At 40.0% G+C, this 19412-nt stretch overlaps 1 protein-coding gene across 11 annotated transcripts in view; it reads left to right on the forward strand.

Moving 5' to 3' along the window:
* The window catches only part of RBMS1 (RNA binding motif single stranded interacting protein 1), a 217522-nt gene that overhangs the window by 119077 nt on the left and 79033 nt on the right, over window positions 1–19412 (forward strand). For 9 of the 11 annotated variants that reach the window (XM_049616129.1, XM_049616135.1, XM_049616132.1 and 6 more), the window contains one exon: window positions 6424–6599. In XM_049616129.1, the coding sequence (XP_049472086.1) occupies window positions 6424–6599 (176 nt within the window). The remainder of the gene's footprint in view (window positions 1–6423; window positions 6600–19412) is intronic. The other 2 variants (XM_049616130.1, XM_049616134.1) reach the window with 1 other exon arrangement.

The following is a 19412-nucleotide window of genomic DNA, read 5'->3' on the forward strand; positions in this document are numbered from 1 at the left end:
ATTTTGGAAGGGTGTAAGGTCTGTATCTAGATTCATGTTTTTGTTTTTGTTTTTTTTAATGTTTGTTTACTTTGAGGGAGAGAGAGCGAGGGAGGTGCAGACAGGCTCCCAAGAAGGCTGCACTCTGTCAGTGCAGAGATGGATGCAGGGCTCCGTCTCATGAACCATGAGATCATGAGCTGAGCCAAAATCAAGAGTTAGCCGCTTAGCGAACTGAGCCACCCAGGCATCCCTAATTTGCATGCAGACATCCCATTGCTCCAGCACCATTTGTTGAAGAGACTATCTTTTGCTCCATCATACTGCCTTTGCTCTTTTGTCAAAGATTTGTTGACTGTATTTACGGGGGTTTCATGCTGGTTTTTAGCTTTCTCCCCCTTTATAAACACTGTTACAAACCCTGGAAGGAACAAATAGCACAAGAACTCTGGTGTGTTCCTTGGCCCAGAGTTCTCAGTAGGCAACTTGGGCATCTGTGGTGTTCTTGGCAGAACCTTGGAGAGAACCAAACACTGAGCTGATTTGCATGCTGGAGCACAAACCAGATCTTTAAGAGATATTTGGATAAGGAAGCTAGTTTTTGTTTTGTTTTGTTTTGTTTTGTTTTTAATGAGATCTTGAAAGAAAATTTGACCTCAGAATTCACACACCATATCTAGGGTATGTTTTCTACCGTGGATTTTCAACACCTGCCTGTTCGTTCTTCTTAACCTCCTTCACAAACACCACCTCCACCCCTAAAAGCCTTTCTATGCTGTTGTTGTTGTTGTTTTTATTTATAAGTACTTTTCTCTTGGTTTATTTTCACTTCTGCAACATGGTCTCTGTCCATTCATTCAGTCATGTTGTATACAACAGATATTTACTTATTCAATGCAAGTTTTAAATTTGTTTCTTTTATCCGAAGCCTAAGGAAATGATGCTTTATTCATGGACTTAGGTAAGGAGATTTCTATGCAAAGAACGGGGCTTTACATGCAAGGATCAGTTTGATTAGTGTCTTGGAGAATACTAATTGTGAAGTATATTGGAGATTTTTATTTTTAGATTTTCTTTTAATAGCTAACACAAAAACATGGCCCTCTCCTTTTTAAGCATAATCCAGGAAAGAACTAGTGAATAAATCTGTTGCTCAGATTCATAGTCTTAGAGGCTACAAAGCTTGTTTTCAAAGAAGGGACACTGGCTCTAGGAAAACCAGTTTCATTAACTAATTAGCCATGTGATTTCAAGCCCTGATATCCTGGCATCAAATGGGACTAATTGATATTTGCCCTTTGGCTGTCTCTCCCACATTATGGAGAAGTAAGAGCCTGTGTGTGTGAAGGGGCCCTATCGCTGTTCATTAATATAGGTGATCTTTCACATCCTGGCCTACCCGGAAGAGCATCTGCTTCCTGGCCAGTTTCTCATCTCTCACTAATTCACCTCCCACCTCTCAGCTGTGTGTACTTTCCCAGCTCCCTGTGCCAGGAACTTTATCTCTGACAGCCACTATTCCTGGCCCTCTTTGAGCCAGTCAGATGTCTAAAAGGAAACGGAGAAAATACCCTAACTGGTGAAACTGGCCCATTTGGATGCTCCTCCTCCCCCTTCGATAGTTCCCTTAAATTGTTAAGTTTCTTTTATACCTTGAAAGCTTATGGAGCAGAGGAGCAGAACCAGTGTGTGGAGTTAGTGTGGTATGTAGTGTCTTTACATGGTACTCAGTTCACGTCAGGTTTGATAACGTGCTGTTTCCTGGTGGAAAATGAGACTGTTCCATAACTTCTGTCGGCTCTCAGGAGCAACTGTAATGGTTATGCTGCTTCTGGATTGTAGTTGATGTGTTGTTTGGGGTGGTGATGGTGGTGGTGTTGTGTGCATTCGTGAGCCTGTGTGCGCAGGGGGTGGCAGGATGGAGATGGGGCTTATGGATTTTGGATCATAGCCTCTGTAAGCTATAAGGATGATAGCCTTAAAGAAGCCTTGAAGGCAATTAAGAGGTAGATTCTAGGTTTCCCTTCAGAATGTACTGGAGTCCCCAGGGAAGTTAGAAAATAAGGGGGAAGGGAAGATGACTGCAATTGTGAGGTTGGTGGGAGCACAATTCTTCTTGTAGCCTATTAGTATTAGGGAGGAAACGAGGCAATAGAATTATAATGTCAGATTTTCATTTTTATTCATTATCTTTGCTGAGCAGAAATCTACAACAATGCATGATTACTAAATATTTTAGGTCACACATGGTGAGTTTTGCCTTTTTTTTTGTAAACACCCTTTAGACTTTTTTATATACAGAAGAGTGTACTTAGTGTGGCGTTGGAGTGGGGGTGATGTGATGGAAAGGGAAATAGATTCATTTGCTGTGTGTGTAGTTGCCATGTGCCTGTTGTTGATCATCCTGTGTGAGGGTGGGAGACCAATGGGCCTTCCTGGTGGGATGGCGGCCTCAGAGCCATCCACTCAGGAAGTCCTCCCTGATTGCTGACAAGCACTCTTCCCGCTGGTGCCCATGCTCGCTCCTGCAGGGAGTGCAGTGAGGGTCTGCATGCACAGCCATTCCGCTTGTTCACCAACTTTGTTTCTCTCTCAATTTTGGCATGCAAATTAAGCCCAGGTAATGTTGCTGTGAAAACTAAATTAGTTTGTTTTCCCTGCTCTTGGATAGAGAACTTGATGGGTAGCTTGTTGACCTGATGTGAAGCAGTGAAATTAGGCCAGAGAAGGCTGAGCTAGACGGCAAGGCTCTTGTGGGATGGGTCAGTGCTTACCTGTGGTCAGCCAGCCACCCACCCAGTTCCTTAATTAGGTCCAATTTGTATAAATTAGCGACATCCAAGGGGACAGGGGATGGGGACAGAGTCCTTGTCAAATTCCAGGGAGTGGGGGTTTTGAGAGGCAAAATATAAAAAGACAACCAGTAATGAAAACGGAGTTTGGTAAAATACCATCTGTTGGTAAGCATTTTTTTTTAATATATTTTTTTAAGTTTACTCTGTGTGATTGAGCACATAGCTACAGTGTCACTGTTTTCAATTGATCAGAGCTCTGAAGTTGTGCTTAAAGACTTGTCAGTGTTTACATTTCAATTGCGTTTTAATGTGGGAGTCGGAATGTAAGTCTTCCCTGGTTAAGTCTAGCTGTTCTAAAATGCTGACTCTGGTATTCAGCTGTAATGTGCTGTAGCTTTCAAAAATTTTTTTGCAGAATTCTTTTGTTAATGAAAATATAAAGTAGAATTTTAAAAACTAACCTTTTAGAAGCTGACTTTGTTAAACACACGCACACACAAGCTACCTGTGTACTCATTAAATTAACTTAAGGGCACCTTTGTCTTTCTCAAAAAAAAAGAAATATATATATTATATATATTATATATATATATTATATATATATATAATATATAATATATATAATATATATATATGGCCACCAGTGGTATTAGAAACTTGAATTTAATATTTTACATTGCAGGAAGAATGGGCACAGAAAAATGAAATAATACAAATAGCACATTTAGGATATAGACGGTTCTGGTGTACCATGTAGAGTACTGTTTGAGGGCTCTGGCTTTGTTGTCCATTAGACCTGGGTTCACATTCTAGCCCTGACGTCCAACCCCTGTTGAGACTCAAGTTTCCTATTCTGCAAATAAACCCAGCTTTTTTATGTTTGAATTTTCTTCTTTATACATGTGTCCAATTGTCATTAGGATTTAAGTTGTTAATTTCTATGCGTTTTATAAACCTAATCTTTGATCTAAAATTTTCTACACCAGAAAATAGAACATTGGCAACCTAGAACAATTGAATGCTTCCCTCTTCCGGGTATCTTGGTCTGTCTTCAGCTAGTTCTGAGAAATAATTGATATCAGGATAACGTTTGAATTTGAACTTGTTCTGTATAAGATTCACCAGAGGGCATTCCCCCTCAGGGCGCATTCAGAAACCCCCTTCTCCCACCTGGGATCAGAATGTTAGAGACTTTCTTCCACCACTGGACAGACTAGAGGGGAAGCAGGGAGGGACAGGCTGTATAGGCTCCACACCGACTTCCCAGAGTGAGAAAATATTACTGTAATAAATAGGGAGGCCCGTCAAAGACATATTAAATCAGCTATGTAAATTCCAAGATGTAAATTATGGTTTTGCTTCTGCCAAAAATAAATACGTAAATAAAAACCTACTCCTTTCATGTCCAAATAATCTCTCACTAAATCATACCCCCAAATGTGTCTTTTACTTCTGCAGGTCCACACCTGGCACTCCACTTTCCCCCCTAGAGAAGAGGTTAGAGCCGATGCAGACTTGGCATGCAGTCCTTAAACCATCTGATGGTTCATTTGCTTCATGTTGGTGTGATGCCCCAGAGGGGTGGGGGTGGAGCGGATCCACGGCTTCTTGCAGACTTGTTCAAGGCTGATCCCAGGTGACCATGTTTCATCCCCCACCAGCTGCACTGAACATACTGGGTCCTACTGTGAGTGACCGTGTGTTTTGTGGCAAGGACAGGTTCTCCGACATTGATCAAAGACGATTGAAGAAAAAATTCAGCCTTGCCTAGCTAAAAGCTCTTTGTACAAATCAAAGGCTCGGGACAGGGAAGCAAATGTGTGTCTCACTTCCCCGCACCTCTGTACTTGACTGAAGTGAGAAATAGGGGGTGCCTGGCTAATTGCAAGTAGCAGCTCGCACAAGTTGTATCGAGTGATTTTGGAGAAGGAACACAGGCCTTTGTGTGGCACGCCTGGGAGATGTGAGGTGCCACCTGAGGCAGAGCAAGGGACAGGCTTACTCTTTGTTTTACTTCTAGAAAGCAGAGTCTTTATCCCCTAGAGAAAAACCAGAGATGAGAGAAAAGGATGGGAGTTCAACTGCTTCTTACGGGCATAACTCAAATACATTTGATAGGATATGATCTCGGGTATGTTTTTTCTTGGGTTAAGCAGCTTGGATATTCCCAGTTCAAGTTCAGCCTTCATTTGTACACTGACTATTGTTAACCCTTCTTGCTATTGTCCTTCTAAAAGAGAATCGCTTGAGATCAAGCGGTGTTTGGACTTCATAAAAATCTTGGCAAGGCCCCTGGGCAGTGAGAAGAAAAAAAAAAATACATAGTATGGGAATGAAGAAACGGTTACATGTGTAGATTAATGAAGACCCCGGTGTATGGGATACTGTGGAGTCAGGACAGTCATGGCAGAAACTGGGTGCAGAGCCAGATACCTGTAGTGAACAGGTGAGATTGCCGACAAGGTAGCAAGGTGACATTTATCGCAAGGAGTCTTCTGCTTTCGAACTTTCCAAAGTGGGATTTAATCGTGTCTTAGAGGTGTGCCTAAAATTTTTGTTTGTGGTTGTAAAAATCAAGCTGTAAGATTTGAAAATATTTTTAATATCTAGGGACTAATTTTATATTTTCAAACTGTTAGTATAAGTAAAGTCCTTAGGTTAGTCTATTTATCATTTAGATGTGAGGTGACAAAATTCCTGTCTGGGTCTGAAACTGCTGAGCATTTGCTTTGAGGATACTTCGGGGTGTGCTCACTGCCGTCTCAGACTGAACCATTTAACTTCCTCAAAAGTCATGTGTGTGGCACAGGGGCAGAGAAGTGTGGTGTCTTTCGATTGGTTGACAGAGAATTATCTGGTGCGAGTGGTTTGAGACAGTCTTCCTAGGTGCCTACTGACTGTGAAACCACACTGAGCCCTAGGTTCAGGCTTTACCCAAGTTCTGTTCCTTGCTGCGCGACTTGGGAAGGTTTCCAGCTACCACACCATTCTCACAGGGGTTAAATTTCACAGGCTTAGCCAGAGCGAAAGGCAGCATGCCTGTGAATCTTACAGAGCGAAAGGCAGCATGCCTGTGAATCTTAATCCAAATGTCTCAGTGGAGCTGTGTGCCAGACTTAGAACGAGGTGCAGGCTTCCTTATTTCAGCATTGTGATTGAACTCAAACTTTCTTACACTCGAAGAGTCATCTTTTTCCCCCAAGAGTCTTAATAAAATTATCGGCAACTTTCAATCAAATGTTATTCAGAATTTGAAAACCTTTTCAAAAGTCTAGTGATTTCTGAATTACTAGAAAATTACGGTACAGTAAAATGATTATTATCATACAACTTCATGCAAGTTAATTTAGAGTCTCAGTAGATGTGTTCCTTAAAATGTGTGAATACGTTAATCTTACATAAATTTAGTCCTATTCAAGGGACACATGGAGAACATTCTACTGAATAAAATTCTACAATTCATTGCATGTTGAAGGAGAGGGCTTTTTCTGTAGAATGGAGAGACCTTTTTTAAGGTGTAAATTAAAATATATATATTAAAGTCGCTTAAGATGATCTGTATGTGTATTCTGTTGCGGAGCTCTTATAGCCTCTGAATGGTGCTAAATACCTTGCAGCTAGTGTTCTGACACTCATCTTTGTTTCTCAGCAGTCTCTGGTCCCAGCCCACCCCATGGCCCCTCCCAGCCCCAGCACCACCAGCAGTAATAACAACAGCAGCAGTAGCAGCAACTCAGGATGGGACCAGCTAAGCAAAACGAACCTCTATATCCGGGGACTGCCTCCCAACACCACGGACCAGGACCTGGTGAAGCTGTGCCAGCCGTAAGTACCGGTTACTCTTGGTTGTTTTTAGCTGATAGATATTTCTTTTATCCTTTATCGTATTCTAAAGTGACATCGGTTGTGTTAAAGGAGAGGTTTAGTACAAGTGTAAATCCTCATTATCGGCAAAATGACAGTTTCCAAGTTCTAAGTCTTTGGACACAGCATTAACATCAGCAAAATGCCTGTGTAACAAAATAAACTGGAACACCTTCGCAGTAGAATTGGACTTCATTGGCATATGAGAAGTAAAATGAGAATTTTTTTCAAAACGTATGGCTGGATCCTTTTTAGGACTGCTCATTTTTTGAGGAAGCATCTGTGGAGGCCGGTCTATCCCATAACAAGAGAAACTTCAGCTGTTACTGTTTGTCGGAAAGGTAGTTACCATCTAACTGTATTTTAAGCGTGTGTAAGAGTTAATTTTGGCCAGGAAATAATAGTGTGTTCTCACTAGCACCTGCAGCTTTGTGGTCTGGGTTGTTCACCCTTATCTCTTTGGGAATTCTTGCTTCCAGAATTCCGATTTCTCTTCTCGCTGCCACCCTTTCTGAGTCTTGTGAAGAAATGTGTTCGTGTGCATGAAGTTCTGAAGTAAATATGCATTATATGCTAATGTGGTCGATGAACAGAATATAAATATGTTGCTTTGCTGCAAATTACGTTAACTCACTAAGTAAGAAAGCGCTAATTTAAATCAAGGAGCCAGAAGCAGTATACAGAGTGCAGGGATCATTGTGTAAAGACTAATCACTTTGAGCTATAAAAGCCTACACAAACAACATCTTTTATTTACCCAAAGACAGTAATGTCCCCTTACAAAAAAGGAGTTTTACATAACTGCGGAAGAAAATGTCCACTTGAGAATGGTTTCTGTTCCCTGAAAAACATTCCCATTTCTAAACATCTGATTAATGGCATCTCATTTCTGTTGTCTTGGGTAAAATACAGATATATTACTTATCATTTTAAGAAAAAAAAAAATGTTTCAGAACTTGAGCAGTATTTCCAAACTGGAACTAAAAGTAACATCTGGCCTTCCATAAGGAGGTGGTGGTGGTTTTGCTTTGTTTTGTTTTTAGAGAGGAGGGTGGGGTGGTGGGTGGTAGTTCTTCAGGGTCTGGAGGGTTTCTCTAAGGCCACCACTCCCAGCACCCTCCCTGTGCCTTTCCTGGGTTACCCTTTTGATCAGCCTTCTTGGACTTTGACTGAAGCCCTTTGCTTTAGGGGCAGTGAAATAATGAAATAATGTCCTGTGCTAGGGACTCCTCCGAAGGCCAGTCCAGCCCGTGGGGTTTGTCATTCCTGGCCAGAGTCAGAGGGAACTTGGCCAGGCGTGCCCTGCCCCATTGCAGCTGTTCGAGACCACAAATAGGCCTTTTGCTATCTTGTCTGCTGCTCGTCTTTACTGGCGTCTTCTTATGCTTTTGCAGCATAATTACAGGTAGATAGAGCGCCATAAAGTCTAAGGAGCTAAAAATATAACTGGAAGAAACAAAAGAATGAAGCTAGCCCTCCAGTTCTTGAGGTATAAGAGGAGAGAGGACTTCAAAAGACAAATAGTTCCTCAGCTAGTTCTGAATCATGTAAGGTGAGTTTTAATATCAAGGGGACAGAGGTTAAATAACCATAAAATAATAGAGGAATGCCATGTTTTATGCATAGTAAGTATGTACTTGAAAAATTAGGCCAGTAATTTTTTTTAATTGAGTCAAATCATATTCCAAGTGCAGTAGAAGATCATTTTCTCACTTTTCCTAGACAATTCACTCCTTTTTTTTGTTCTTGGTCTCTTTAATGTGTGTGAATTATCTTAATGTGGTTCACTCTCTTCGCTATTATCAATAACAGCAATAAACATTTGCCACTGTCACTCCTTCCTGTTATCGGCAAAACCCCTGGTTTGATACTTAACTCTGATGATAGTGCTCCTGATATGTTTTATACAGAGGCAAGACATACATACGCCAGTATCTGCTGAGAGCTTCATTCCATTTACCACAGAGCCTCTGAAAAGTACCAGTTTGACTTGCTGACGATTTTGTGTCTTAGAATGTAGAGAGAGAGAAAAAAGGGCATTCCTGTTCTGGATTTAATTGTTTCCAATAAAGAATACTAGTTGGTGACATGGAAGTGACTCATCCTATGGGAAAAGTGACTCATCCACAGCCTAAAAAACCCAGTGGACATAATTAGAGATTTTTTAGAAAGTAGGTATCAAAACTTCTCAGAAAAGATGGGTGTAAATTCATAAGTCTAAAAATGAAAAAGTGTTTTAGAATTAAAAATTTAGCACTATATTTATAAATTGACCCTAAGGGATGAACTGCAGGAGGGGCAACAATTGAAACAAGTAACTTGGGGGGCTTATTTTAGAGTATTATCCAACAGAAAGACGGGAAAAGATATCTAAGAATGTTTGTAGTAGTGACCTAGTTCCATACAAACAATGCACAAGTCTAAGACAAGAATGATATAAGGGCTGTGAGAACAGGAGAGGAAAGCAAAAAATATTTTTAAAAAGCTATGTTTGGAGTCGAATATATACATCCTATGTTAGAAGAAACGAGAGTAAGAAAGCAGCCTCACCCCAGTCAGAGAGAGACTCCTGACCCTGGAAAGTATAGATCAACATGGTCACGGGACAGGGCTCAGACTGGAGGGAACTGGTTACGGATGGAGACCTGCATCAAGAACCAGGCGGAGATGTGCCTGGCCATAGTGGTAAGGCGATAGGGGTTGAAAGTAGATATGTTTTCCAGGAGTATTAAATGAGAAAAGCAGACCAGGTAACTTCTAAGTTGTGGCAGGTGTGTAGGAAATCTGGTTGGAGCCTCGTGACTATTGCAGGCTGCTGCAACTTTGCTTCTGTTTCTGAAAGGTTATCTGCTCGGAAAGTACATCAGCACAGTTAACAAGCAAGCTTAGGAAATGGAATGATCTGAGTAACAGAAGGGATTAATCTATTACCCCGTGACCTTCAGACGGTCTTAATTCCCTCCCTTCTCTAACATCCAGCCAAACAAATACTTTGCCTGACTTTGTTACCATTTTATTTCTCTCATTCAGACTTCTCAGGTGATTTTTCGAGACAGATGGGCTGAGGGCTCTTGTCGCTTCCACTTTCTTGCTACCTTAACCCTTTGCATTTTGCCTTCACGTTCTTAAAGGAAACTGCACCGGCATCTTCTATCTATCTTATTTTCTCTGGCTCTTTTCTACCCTTGTCCACTTCTACTCAACTTTTTGCTCTTTTGATTTTACTTTTTGGCTCATTCTTCTATAGCCTCATCTTCTTGTAAGGCCACTATTTTCTACACATTTTCCACTCTCATATTATCACCTCAGATTCAACACTATCTCCTTCCTCTCCAAGCTATCACATTTCTAAATTTACTCTTCTCAACTTGAAGCTTTGGAGCAGTGGTGACTATTTCCCATTACCCTTTCAGTCACCAAGTCCTGCAGATTCTATGACCTTTCTTCCTTCTCACTGCCAGAAGAATTAAATGTTTTCTTCCCTCCCCCCCACCCCCACATTGTGACAAGTGAGAATGATTTGCTCCTGCTGCTGCCTCACCTCAGGGGCCTCCCCGTTTCCCTTTTTTGATTCTTCAAGGCTAAGTCAAGCCCATCCTGCCTCCTTCATGCTTGGACCATACTAAACTTTTATGTGTCACTTCCTCACAGTCAGCCATCTTTATACTGTTCTGTTCTCCAAGAGCCTGTTCCACTGTTCAGCAGTGTATCTATGATAGATATGATGCTGACAGTGTATCTTTTTTTTTTAAAGATTTTATTCATTTATTTTTGTAAGTAAACTCTCTACCCAACATGGGACTTGAACTTACGACTCTGAGATCAACAGTCACATGCTCTACCAACTGAGCCAGCCATGTAACCCCAGTGTGTCATCTTCATAGATTTCTCACCTGTGTTATAAAATCATGGAGGTCAGTATGGCAAGTGTTTGGTACCCTAGAGTTCCCAACCACAGTGGTAGGCAAGTACCTAATTCTCAGTTAGGAGCCAGTAAAATGGGTCAAATATGGCTTATATCACGAAGTTGTGATTAGGATTAAATCAAGTAATTTGAGGAATGGAGCTGGTCTGCTGCCTAGAACACAGTCGTCATTGAGCAAATATTAGTCTCCCTCATGCCCATGCCTTTATTCCTCACAACCCTAACTAGTAGAATAAACTTAAATTATATGTAATCCTACATTTAAAACTAAGGGTGGAAAAAAAACGACAAACAGCTTTTCTGATCCTGAATTCTGCAAAAGCCAGGGAAGTGGGTTATGTTAACATAGTTAACATAACTGCCCGCCTCCTTCTTGAGGCTCTTTTTTTTTTGGCACTTAAAAAAGACTGGTTTCGGTTTCATGATTTATTTCTTGTCTTAATAATGACTATAGCATGTAAAATTTTCCATTGTGTCCAAACTATCTTTTTTTAAGATTTAGAAACAGTATTTGTATGTAAGCTTTGGTATAGTTCTTCCTGGTTTGCAGCAGGAGTAGATGTGTGAGTCTCTGTTGGCTGTGGTTAGGTAGCTTAGAGGTTACTGTGGTATTGACATCTCATGAAAAGGTCTGGAAAACTCAGTGTATCCACAACTTATTTTGAAGGAGAAAGAGTCTATTGATACTAAAACAAAAGAGGAGGTATTGGGGTGCCTGGATGGCTCAGTCAGGTAAGCATCAGATTTCGGCTTAGGTCATGGTCCCATGGTTCGTGGGTTCAAACCCCACTTTGGGTTCTGTGCTGACAGCTCGGTGCCTGGAGTTTGCTTCAGAGTCTGTGTCTCCTTCTCTCTCTGCCCCTCCCTTGCTCATGCTCTGTCTTTGTCTCAAAAATAAACAAACATTAAAAAAATGATAAAGCAGCCTTGCAAATAAAGGCAAATATACTATTAAAAAAAACAAAACAAACAAATGAACAAAAAACCAAAAGATATTTCCACTCCTCTTATGTATCCTTTCTTTCATTCCCAAACCAATCTTGGTCAGCCATTATTTTTGTCCTTTCTTTCAATAGATATCTAATGCATGTCAAAGTGCAATAAAACATGATTTCAGTGTAAATGTGAAATTAAGTCTAACTTACAATATTATAGCCTGTTACTAATTAAAAGGAAATGTTTTTTTTTAATGTCATCCATGTCCCTGGTTGTAATACCCAATACTTTATATTTCCCGTCCCTTTGTTTTCTGTTTTCTGCAAGTTTGCCGTATTTTTTTTCAAATATAACTTTTACAAAGGCAAAACAGAGAAGCAAGATGGTCCACAAAGGTAGACATAAACAACCAACCCTAATGAAAACAGAACAAAGTTAATGTTGTAATGAGTGCGATGTTCTGTGAGAAGTCAGAGGAAGGCTTTGTTCACCTTACTGCCAGGGGATTGGGATTGCTTTCAGGTAGAAGGCATCTCGACTTTAAAGGACAGGGAAAATTTCATGCAGCGTGGAATAATAGGTCCTCCAGGCCTCAGAAAGAGCCCAAGAGGTGGGACAGCACTTGGGTGTTTAAGAGAGCACTGGGGCGCCTGGGTGGCTCAGTCGGTTGAGCTTCCGACTTCGGCTCAGGTCATGATCTCACCGTCTGTGAGTTCGAGCCGCGCGTCAGGCTCTGTGCTGACAGCTCAGAGCCTGGAGCCTGCTTCGGATTCTGTCTCCCTCTCTCTCTAACCCTCCCCTGCTCATGCTCTGTCTCTCTCTTTCTCTCTCAAAAATAAAAAATAAAACATTAAAAAAATTTTTTAAAAAGAGCACAATGTGTAGCTGTCATTCAACAATTACTAGTTGGCAAGGCTTCTGGTGACCAGAGTGGAGAGTGTGGGTAAAGACGAAAATGGGGCTGGAAGTACAGGTTGGGGGCATATTGTTAGACCTTGAATAATAGGCTAAAAAATTTGGTGTTTATTCTTCAATTACAAAGTGCATGTAATAGAAGAGAAGCATAATCCAGTGAGTTGTTTTGTTTTTTCTCTCTCTCAGAATTATAATTCTACCAGAAGTAGGAAGGTTGGCTTGGAGGAGGAGACTCTTATAGGTGAGAGATGATGCAGCCCTGACTTAGGGCAGTGGTAGGAAATGAGAAGAGGAGAAGGTACTGGAACTGCATAGGAGATAGGAATATCGGGACTTGAGCATGATTAAAAATGACTGTAAGGTTTTAGCTCTGAATAAAGGGAAAACTTGAGTTGTATTAAGTGAGAGAAAAAGCACAGGAAAAAAAACTAGGGCAACTATCAGGAAAATGGGCAACTTGAAACTTTTATATTATTTCCCTATACATCTTTATCTCTGTAACTCTAAATTTTTTTTTTTAGAAATCTATCTGCTAAAGGTGTTTTTCCTCTACAAATGGAGTAATCATCCCTTTAATCCAAAATGATTAGGTTACTTTTAGGGTAAAAACTAAAAGCGACTCATTCTGTGATGAATATTAATCAACTTTTACCCAATAATGTTACCTTTGGTCTGTACTCTGAAAGTAACAACGGGCCTGCTAGATCTAATACCCTGAAATCCCAGGTAAATATGAAATCTTCTGAAATTTACAGAAATGACATGAAATGAGAAGGACCCTAAATTCAAAACAATGATCCTGTGATGAAGTAGGAAAAATCATTCCATCCAAAAGAGAGCTGGTTCTCACTTCCACATTGAGGAGAGACTGTTGAGCCAGGTGATCCAAGGTCATTCAGGTATTCCCAAATGACTCAGTCCAAGAAGCCTGAACATACCGAGTTACTGCATTTTTTAAGAGAAGAAACGCTCACGCGGTGCACTCTCTCTCTCTCTCTCTCTCTGTCTCTCCCTCTCTCTTCCTCTCTATCCCTCTCTCTGCCTCTGTCTCCACATATGGATTCTATACTGGAATATTCCGATAGCTATACAGACATGAAAGACCCAGACCAAAGGTTTTATTGCCTACATTAAGCATCATTCTAAAGTCAGGCGTGTGAGTCTCCCAAACGCAAAGCTCTTGATGTAGGGCTAAATTAGAAGCTGATACAAGGAGATGATCTCTCTTTAATGTATAATTTACTCTTTAAGTGTTGTCTTCCAAGCAAGTTGAAGTAGTGTCTTAGTGATTGTGGTGGTGTTTTATGTAACTCACACACACTGAGAATGAAAGACCAACAGATCATTTCTTGTTTGGTATTGTCTATCTCAGACAATTGAGATTTGAACCTGTTGAACTATATTGTATTCGTTGAGCTGTATTGTATTCCAAAGCCATCTGAATTTTTAGTATTTTTTTTAATTGCATTTTACAAGAGTACTGAAAACTGTTATCTAGCAAATTTTTATTTCTCATTCCTTTGAAAGATGAGGAACGAAAAAGAAAAGTCAACAGAAACAAAGCAGTAGAAAAATACTTGTTCTCTCATTTGGTGCGTCTCTTTAAAAACAGACAAACAAAAAAAAACCTTTCTTTATTCACTGGCACACTTTTTTAAGTAAAATCTTCCCAAAAAGTGAAATTGAGTTATGACGAGTTTTCTGAAGTTAATCATAGAAAATGCATGCCACTTTTGTTTTTATTACTATTGTATAGCTTCTTGACCATATACAGATTTTATTTGTATTATGAATAACAGAATTTCTTTTAAGTTTTAAATGTTTTTGTGCTATAAAACAGCTAATTTTTATCCTCTCAAGAGTTCTTTCTTGGTCTAGAAGATTCTTTTTTTTTAACTTTTTTTTTTTTTAACGTTTATTTATTTTTGAGACAGAGAGAGACAGAGCCTGAACGGGGGAGGGTCAGAGAGAGGGAGACACAGAATCTGAAACAGGCTCCAGGCTCTTGGCTGTCAGCACAGAGCCCTACGCGGGGCTCAAACTCACGGACCGCGAGATCATGACCTGAGCCAAAGTTGGCCGCTTAACCGACTGAGCCACCCAGGCGCCCCTAAAATATTCTTAAAACATAAAATACCAATAGCAATAGTTTCAGGGACTTGGCATTTTTCTATTATTGCTAGCGTAGTAGGATGTCACATAATGAATAACTCAATGAGGACTTACGCTGAGGAACTTGGGCATTTTGATGAAAAGTGTGATCTAAGATGTGAAGTTTTCGGACTTTGTCTCGTCCTTTTAAAGGCATCCCAAATTACTTAGTCAAAATGTTGCATTACTAATTGTAATCTAAGTCTCTCTTTATGGTCAAAATTCCCGTAAGGTTCTGTGTACTCAAAGAGCAAAACATGATGTATTGGAGACTGAGCCAAATTTCATATTTGTGATCTTTTTTTCTAAAAACAGCAGTCAAAACAGATTTGAGAGTTTCAGACCAACAGTGTATTTAACTGAATCATCTCCGTCTTCATTCATCTCTTGGTTTTCTTGTTCAGCATGTTAACTGTTTGATTTCCTTTCATGGTATGAAAGAATTCTGGCATGCACAATAGATCTTTGACATACCAAGACATAGTCTGAAGACTTGGAAATCCCAGAATTTCACAAAAATAATTTCAGCATAAAAAAAAATTCCACACAGGTACCTACTTTCTAGGAGAGATCCATGTCTTTCTTAGACCTCTCTTAGCTCTTCCTTCACTTTTATCATTAGAACTATCAGTTGGTTTTTATTGGGTGGTGGAAATTTTTCAGAAATTAACACAGTATTTAATCCCTTCTTGAGAGTTATTGCTACACAATTAGAACAAAAATCTTGAAATATGGACTGTGGGTGATAGACTACATGACTCACTTCCCTCTGCCTAACCCCTCCATGATTCAAATACACACTGCAGCAAAATTAAAACTAACTATAGGTAAGAGACTTCCAGTTTCATTGTCATGAGTACATGAAACTGCAGATGCTAATTATTGCCAAGTACCTACTGTATGCATATGTTTGATATTTTGGCAGAAAATCTCAGTGATGTCTGTTTTCAAATTTATCTCCAGTGTAACATTGGCTTGGTAAGCATGAATCTTTAAAGATTTAACCAATCCTCCTTATTGTCAATTGACATTTTTCTTTAGGATTTCTTTTTGTTATTCCTACACATGATTAAAAGCCGTTCTCCCCTGCATTGCCCAAATACTGCACAAGCTGTCGGCACACCTATTTTAATATTAGTTTTAGCAGCATCTAATTGGGAAGCCAGCACTGAAGATAATGGCCATAACCACAATAATTTTTAAAAGAACAACCACTCCTTCTCTCTGTGAGCAGATGGAATTTGCTTTATGTTCATTCCATGTTCCTTTATAGGAACCTTAGAGTTCTGTAGCAGTAGGCTGGGGTGTTTAAACATTATATGAAGGCGACGATAGTATCATTGGGAATAAAAGCCTCTAAAATCTTGATTTGGCATTTGTGCTTAGTTTGACTTAGAATTTCTTTATTGGGTTACCACGGATCTTAGAAATTTATAACCTCTTTCTTCACTTTTCCTCATCTTCATTCCACAAATGTCCATGAAAAAAACCCTGTACAGTGTGTAAACACCTGAATGATGCCAGCAGCTAATCAGATGCGTGCTTACTGTGTGCCAGTAACTGTGCCAAGTAGTTTGATTATTTAATTGTAAGAACAACTCTCTGAGCAGTAGTAGTATTCTTGTTTTAAAGATGAAGTTGAAAGAGGGTTCTTTCTCTTATGACTCAGGAGTACAGTGGATTTTGGTGGAGCCATGGCTTGCGCTGAGACAGTCTCACTCCAGAGCCCATCCTCTGAACCGCTGTATGTCCTCCCTCCCCAGATACGCTCTAAGGGCCAGTTCATCATCTCCGTCCTCCCTTCCTTAGCATCCATGTTCCTCTGTTTACCACAGGCTACAAAAAGGGCTCCCTTCTCCAGAACCCTAAAAGAGATACACAGCTGTGATAGTTGTAGTAAGATTTTGTTCAAAAAAAAATCAGCTTTCCTTAAGTCCACATGAATAGCCAAGAGGGTCAAAGTTCAAAGTAAAGGCAGAGGAGGAATAGTGGAGGAATTCGTTTTTAGAGGAGAAATTCGTTTTTCTTGACATCTAACCAAGTAATCTGTTTTAATGTAGCTAGCTGTACAAAATTCAGCTCCTGGTTAGCTGAAGAGTGTGCAGCTCCCCCAAGATCACACAGCACAGAGGAGGTATGTAATTTGTCATCTGCTTGATGCCTGGGGTTAGCGCATGTACAGAAAGAAACATTCTTTTAGGGACCACTGTCTGACAAATCCAAACAACATTGTTTTAGATAATAATGGACACAACATAGTGTTATAGTTTTGCTACAAGTGTAAACCTCTTTCAAACATAAGACCAAGCCACTTGTGAGGAGAAATTAAACAATTGGAAGTGAGTGGGAAATTCCATTATTTATTAAGCATCATGCTTTTGGTTTTGCTAGATGGTGCCCCAGGCATATTTCTGGCCCTCAAGGAGGTTCTTGTCTCACAAAGAAAATAAACTTCACACATCATATGGGCCAGAATGTGATGTATCATGAGAGAGAGAAGAAAGTGCTACAGAAATTATAAAATAGGGAGTGACTGCATGTGGTTTGGGGCATCAGGAAAAGCTTGGCACTTGATCAGGGTGGGAATGAGCAGCTCAAACTCAGGTTTAAAGCCAGAACTAGCCTGGCTGCCTGCCTTTTTTTCACTAGGACCGTACGGTGGGGGATTTTAATGCCAGAGGAAGGCTTGTACCTCACTGGGAAGCTAGGGGATACATGCTGCCTTAGGATTTGCCCTTGATGGAATGTAAAACTGGGAGTGGCTCCAAGGAGGAAGATGATTCAAAGCTGAGTGTAAGATTTTGAGTGTAGGAAACTGGGAGTTTAGTACCATTGCAGATAAGGGGATCAGGAGAAAGAGCTTATTTTTATTCTTGCCTGGAAATTCTCATCCACTCACAGGAAGCTTTTCAGATTGAGTGCCCATTTGCTTTATGAGTTTGTGTGCTTTTGGTGCGGTTATTAAATGGAAATAAATAGTGCATCAGTTCCAAACTAGTGAATCTTCAGTGCAGAAGAGATACTAGTGATTAAACATGTTTATTCATCAGTGGAATCGAGTATAATAGAAACTTTCAATTGATACAGCCCTCATGGTCAACAATAAGGTCTATATATTCCTGCAACATGTAACTGTTTTTTTAAATTTTTCTAGTTGAGTATTAGGGGCTTAAACTTTTTAAAAGGTTGCTTTTTGTTTGATAACGTGCTTTGCCATGCCCTTGATAGGATCATGTGGTTTCATGTTGGAGACTTTAAAGATGAGATTTTTTAAGAGAGATGTGGACTGAGTAGGAGGAGAAGAGGCTGAGTTTCCTTAAATGGGGCATCTAGAATTAGTGAGGAAGTACACTCATAACACAAACAAACCTGACCAAGTTCATGGCTCTGCCAATGGACATGGGCTCTTTCTCCTGGCTGTCTTTGTACTCACTGACCTGGCTAGCCCAGGTTTAAGCTTCTCTAAATTGCCTATGAGAACAGCATCACTTGTCTGCTTTATTTTCTCTTTGTGCCATAGCTTCTTCCTGCCTCTATTAAGTGTCAAATGTGAGAGAACCTTTATGAGAAACCATTTGAGTATCCCCATTTACATGCATAGTTTCAGACTTCCAACTTTGCAAAAAGGCCAGTCTCTGATAACATAAGGACTGTTTCTTTAAAGATGAAGTGAAGAGGCAGTCATTTGTGATCCTGGAAACAAATTATGCTGCCAGCCCATTTGGATAGGAGCACAGATCCTTTCCAGGGGTTTTTCCAAAATGTTTCATCGTCACCCCCAAATCTAAGCCATAAATTATGAAAATATTATTGTTATGGCCCCTTTATAGGCATAGCTTTTGCTCCAATAGTTCATCTACTTAAATGGCCCTGTGTAAGTCATTCCTGCTTAGCTGACTAGCTAACATTTTGTTTCTTCAGTTTTTCCTACTATCCCTTTATTCATTATCTTTTTTTGTTTAATACAATGCAGTTAGCTGTTAAAGGCCATTTAATTTTGAGTCAGATTGAGACAAAAAAATTTGAGCGTTTATTTAATTAAAAAATTTATTTATTTATTTATTTATTTATTTATTTAATCTCCAGTCTGAATCACAGAACTTTACATCTCCTCTAGTCAAGGCTATTAACAAGGAGTGCTCACCAGAATTAAAAATTGCATGCCCAGGCTCTTCAGGAGATTCTGAGTCAGAAGATTCGGAGAAATAGATTCGGAGAAATAGAGGCAGTGTAACGTACAATTATACTGAAGAGCACAGGTTCTGGAGCCTTCCGCCTGGCTCTGCAACTTCGTTAGGCAGATTTCTCAACCTCTGTGTGCCCCAGTTTCCTCACGTACAAAATCAGGATACTAAGACCAGGTTCGTGTGGGGACTAAATGGGTTAGTGCATGTGGACTGCTCAGAACATACCCTGGCATGTATTAATGTTACTGCCAACTCCTAGAAATTTCTGATATTCAGTCCCAGTTAAGAGCTTCTGTTTTAGTCTCTTCATGTTAAAATTGAGAAAACTGAGGCTCAGAGAAGATTAAGTGACTTTCTTTGAGTCAAAATTAGGTGGTGGCAGTCCTAGGAAAATTCCCATTGGCTCCTGAAACACCCACCCATCCTGATTGCCTCTTTTCGTGAGCGAATGTAAACTCTACCTTCAACTCTGTCCTTACTCATGAGTAGGAAATATCTGTACTTCACTGTCTTGCCAAAGAAGTTAACTTTAACCTCTCCACTGCCAGCTCTTGTCAAAAGCTATTGGAAGAAATTAGATTTATGAAGGATTGCCTAAAGGATTTGTAGTTCTTTTTTGCATCACCGAGCTTCCCAACCTCCTCATGGCACACACAGAAA

This window comes from Panthera uncia, assembly GCF_023721935.1.
Source record: "Panthera uncia isolate 11264 chromosome C1 unlocalized genomic scaffold, Puncia_PCG_1.0 HiC_scaffold_3, whole genome shotgun sequence".
Lineage (NCBI taxonomy): Eukaryota > Metazoa > Chordata > Mammalia > Carnivora > Felidae > Panthera > Panthera uncia.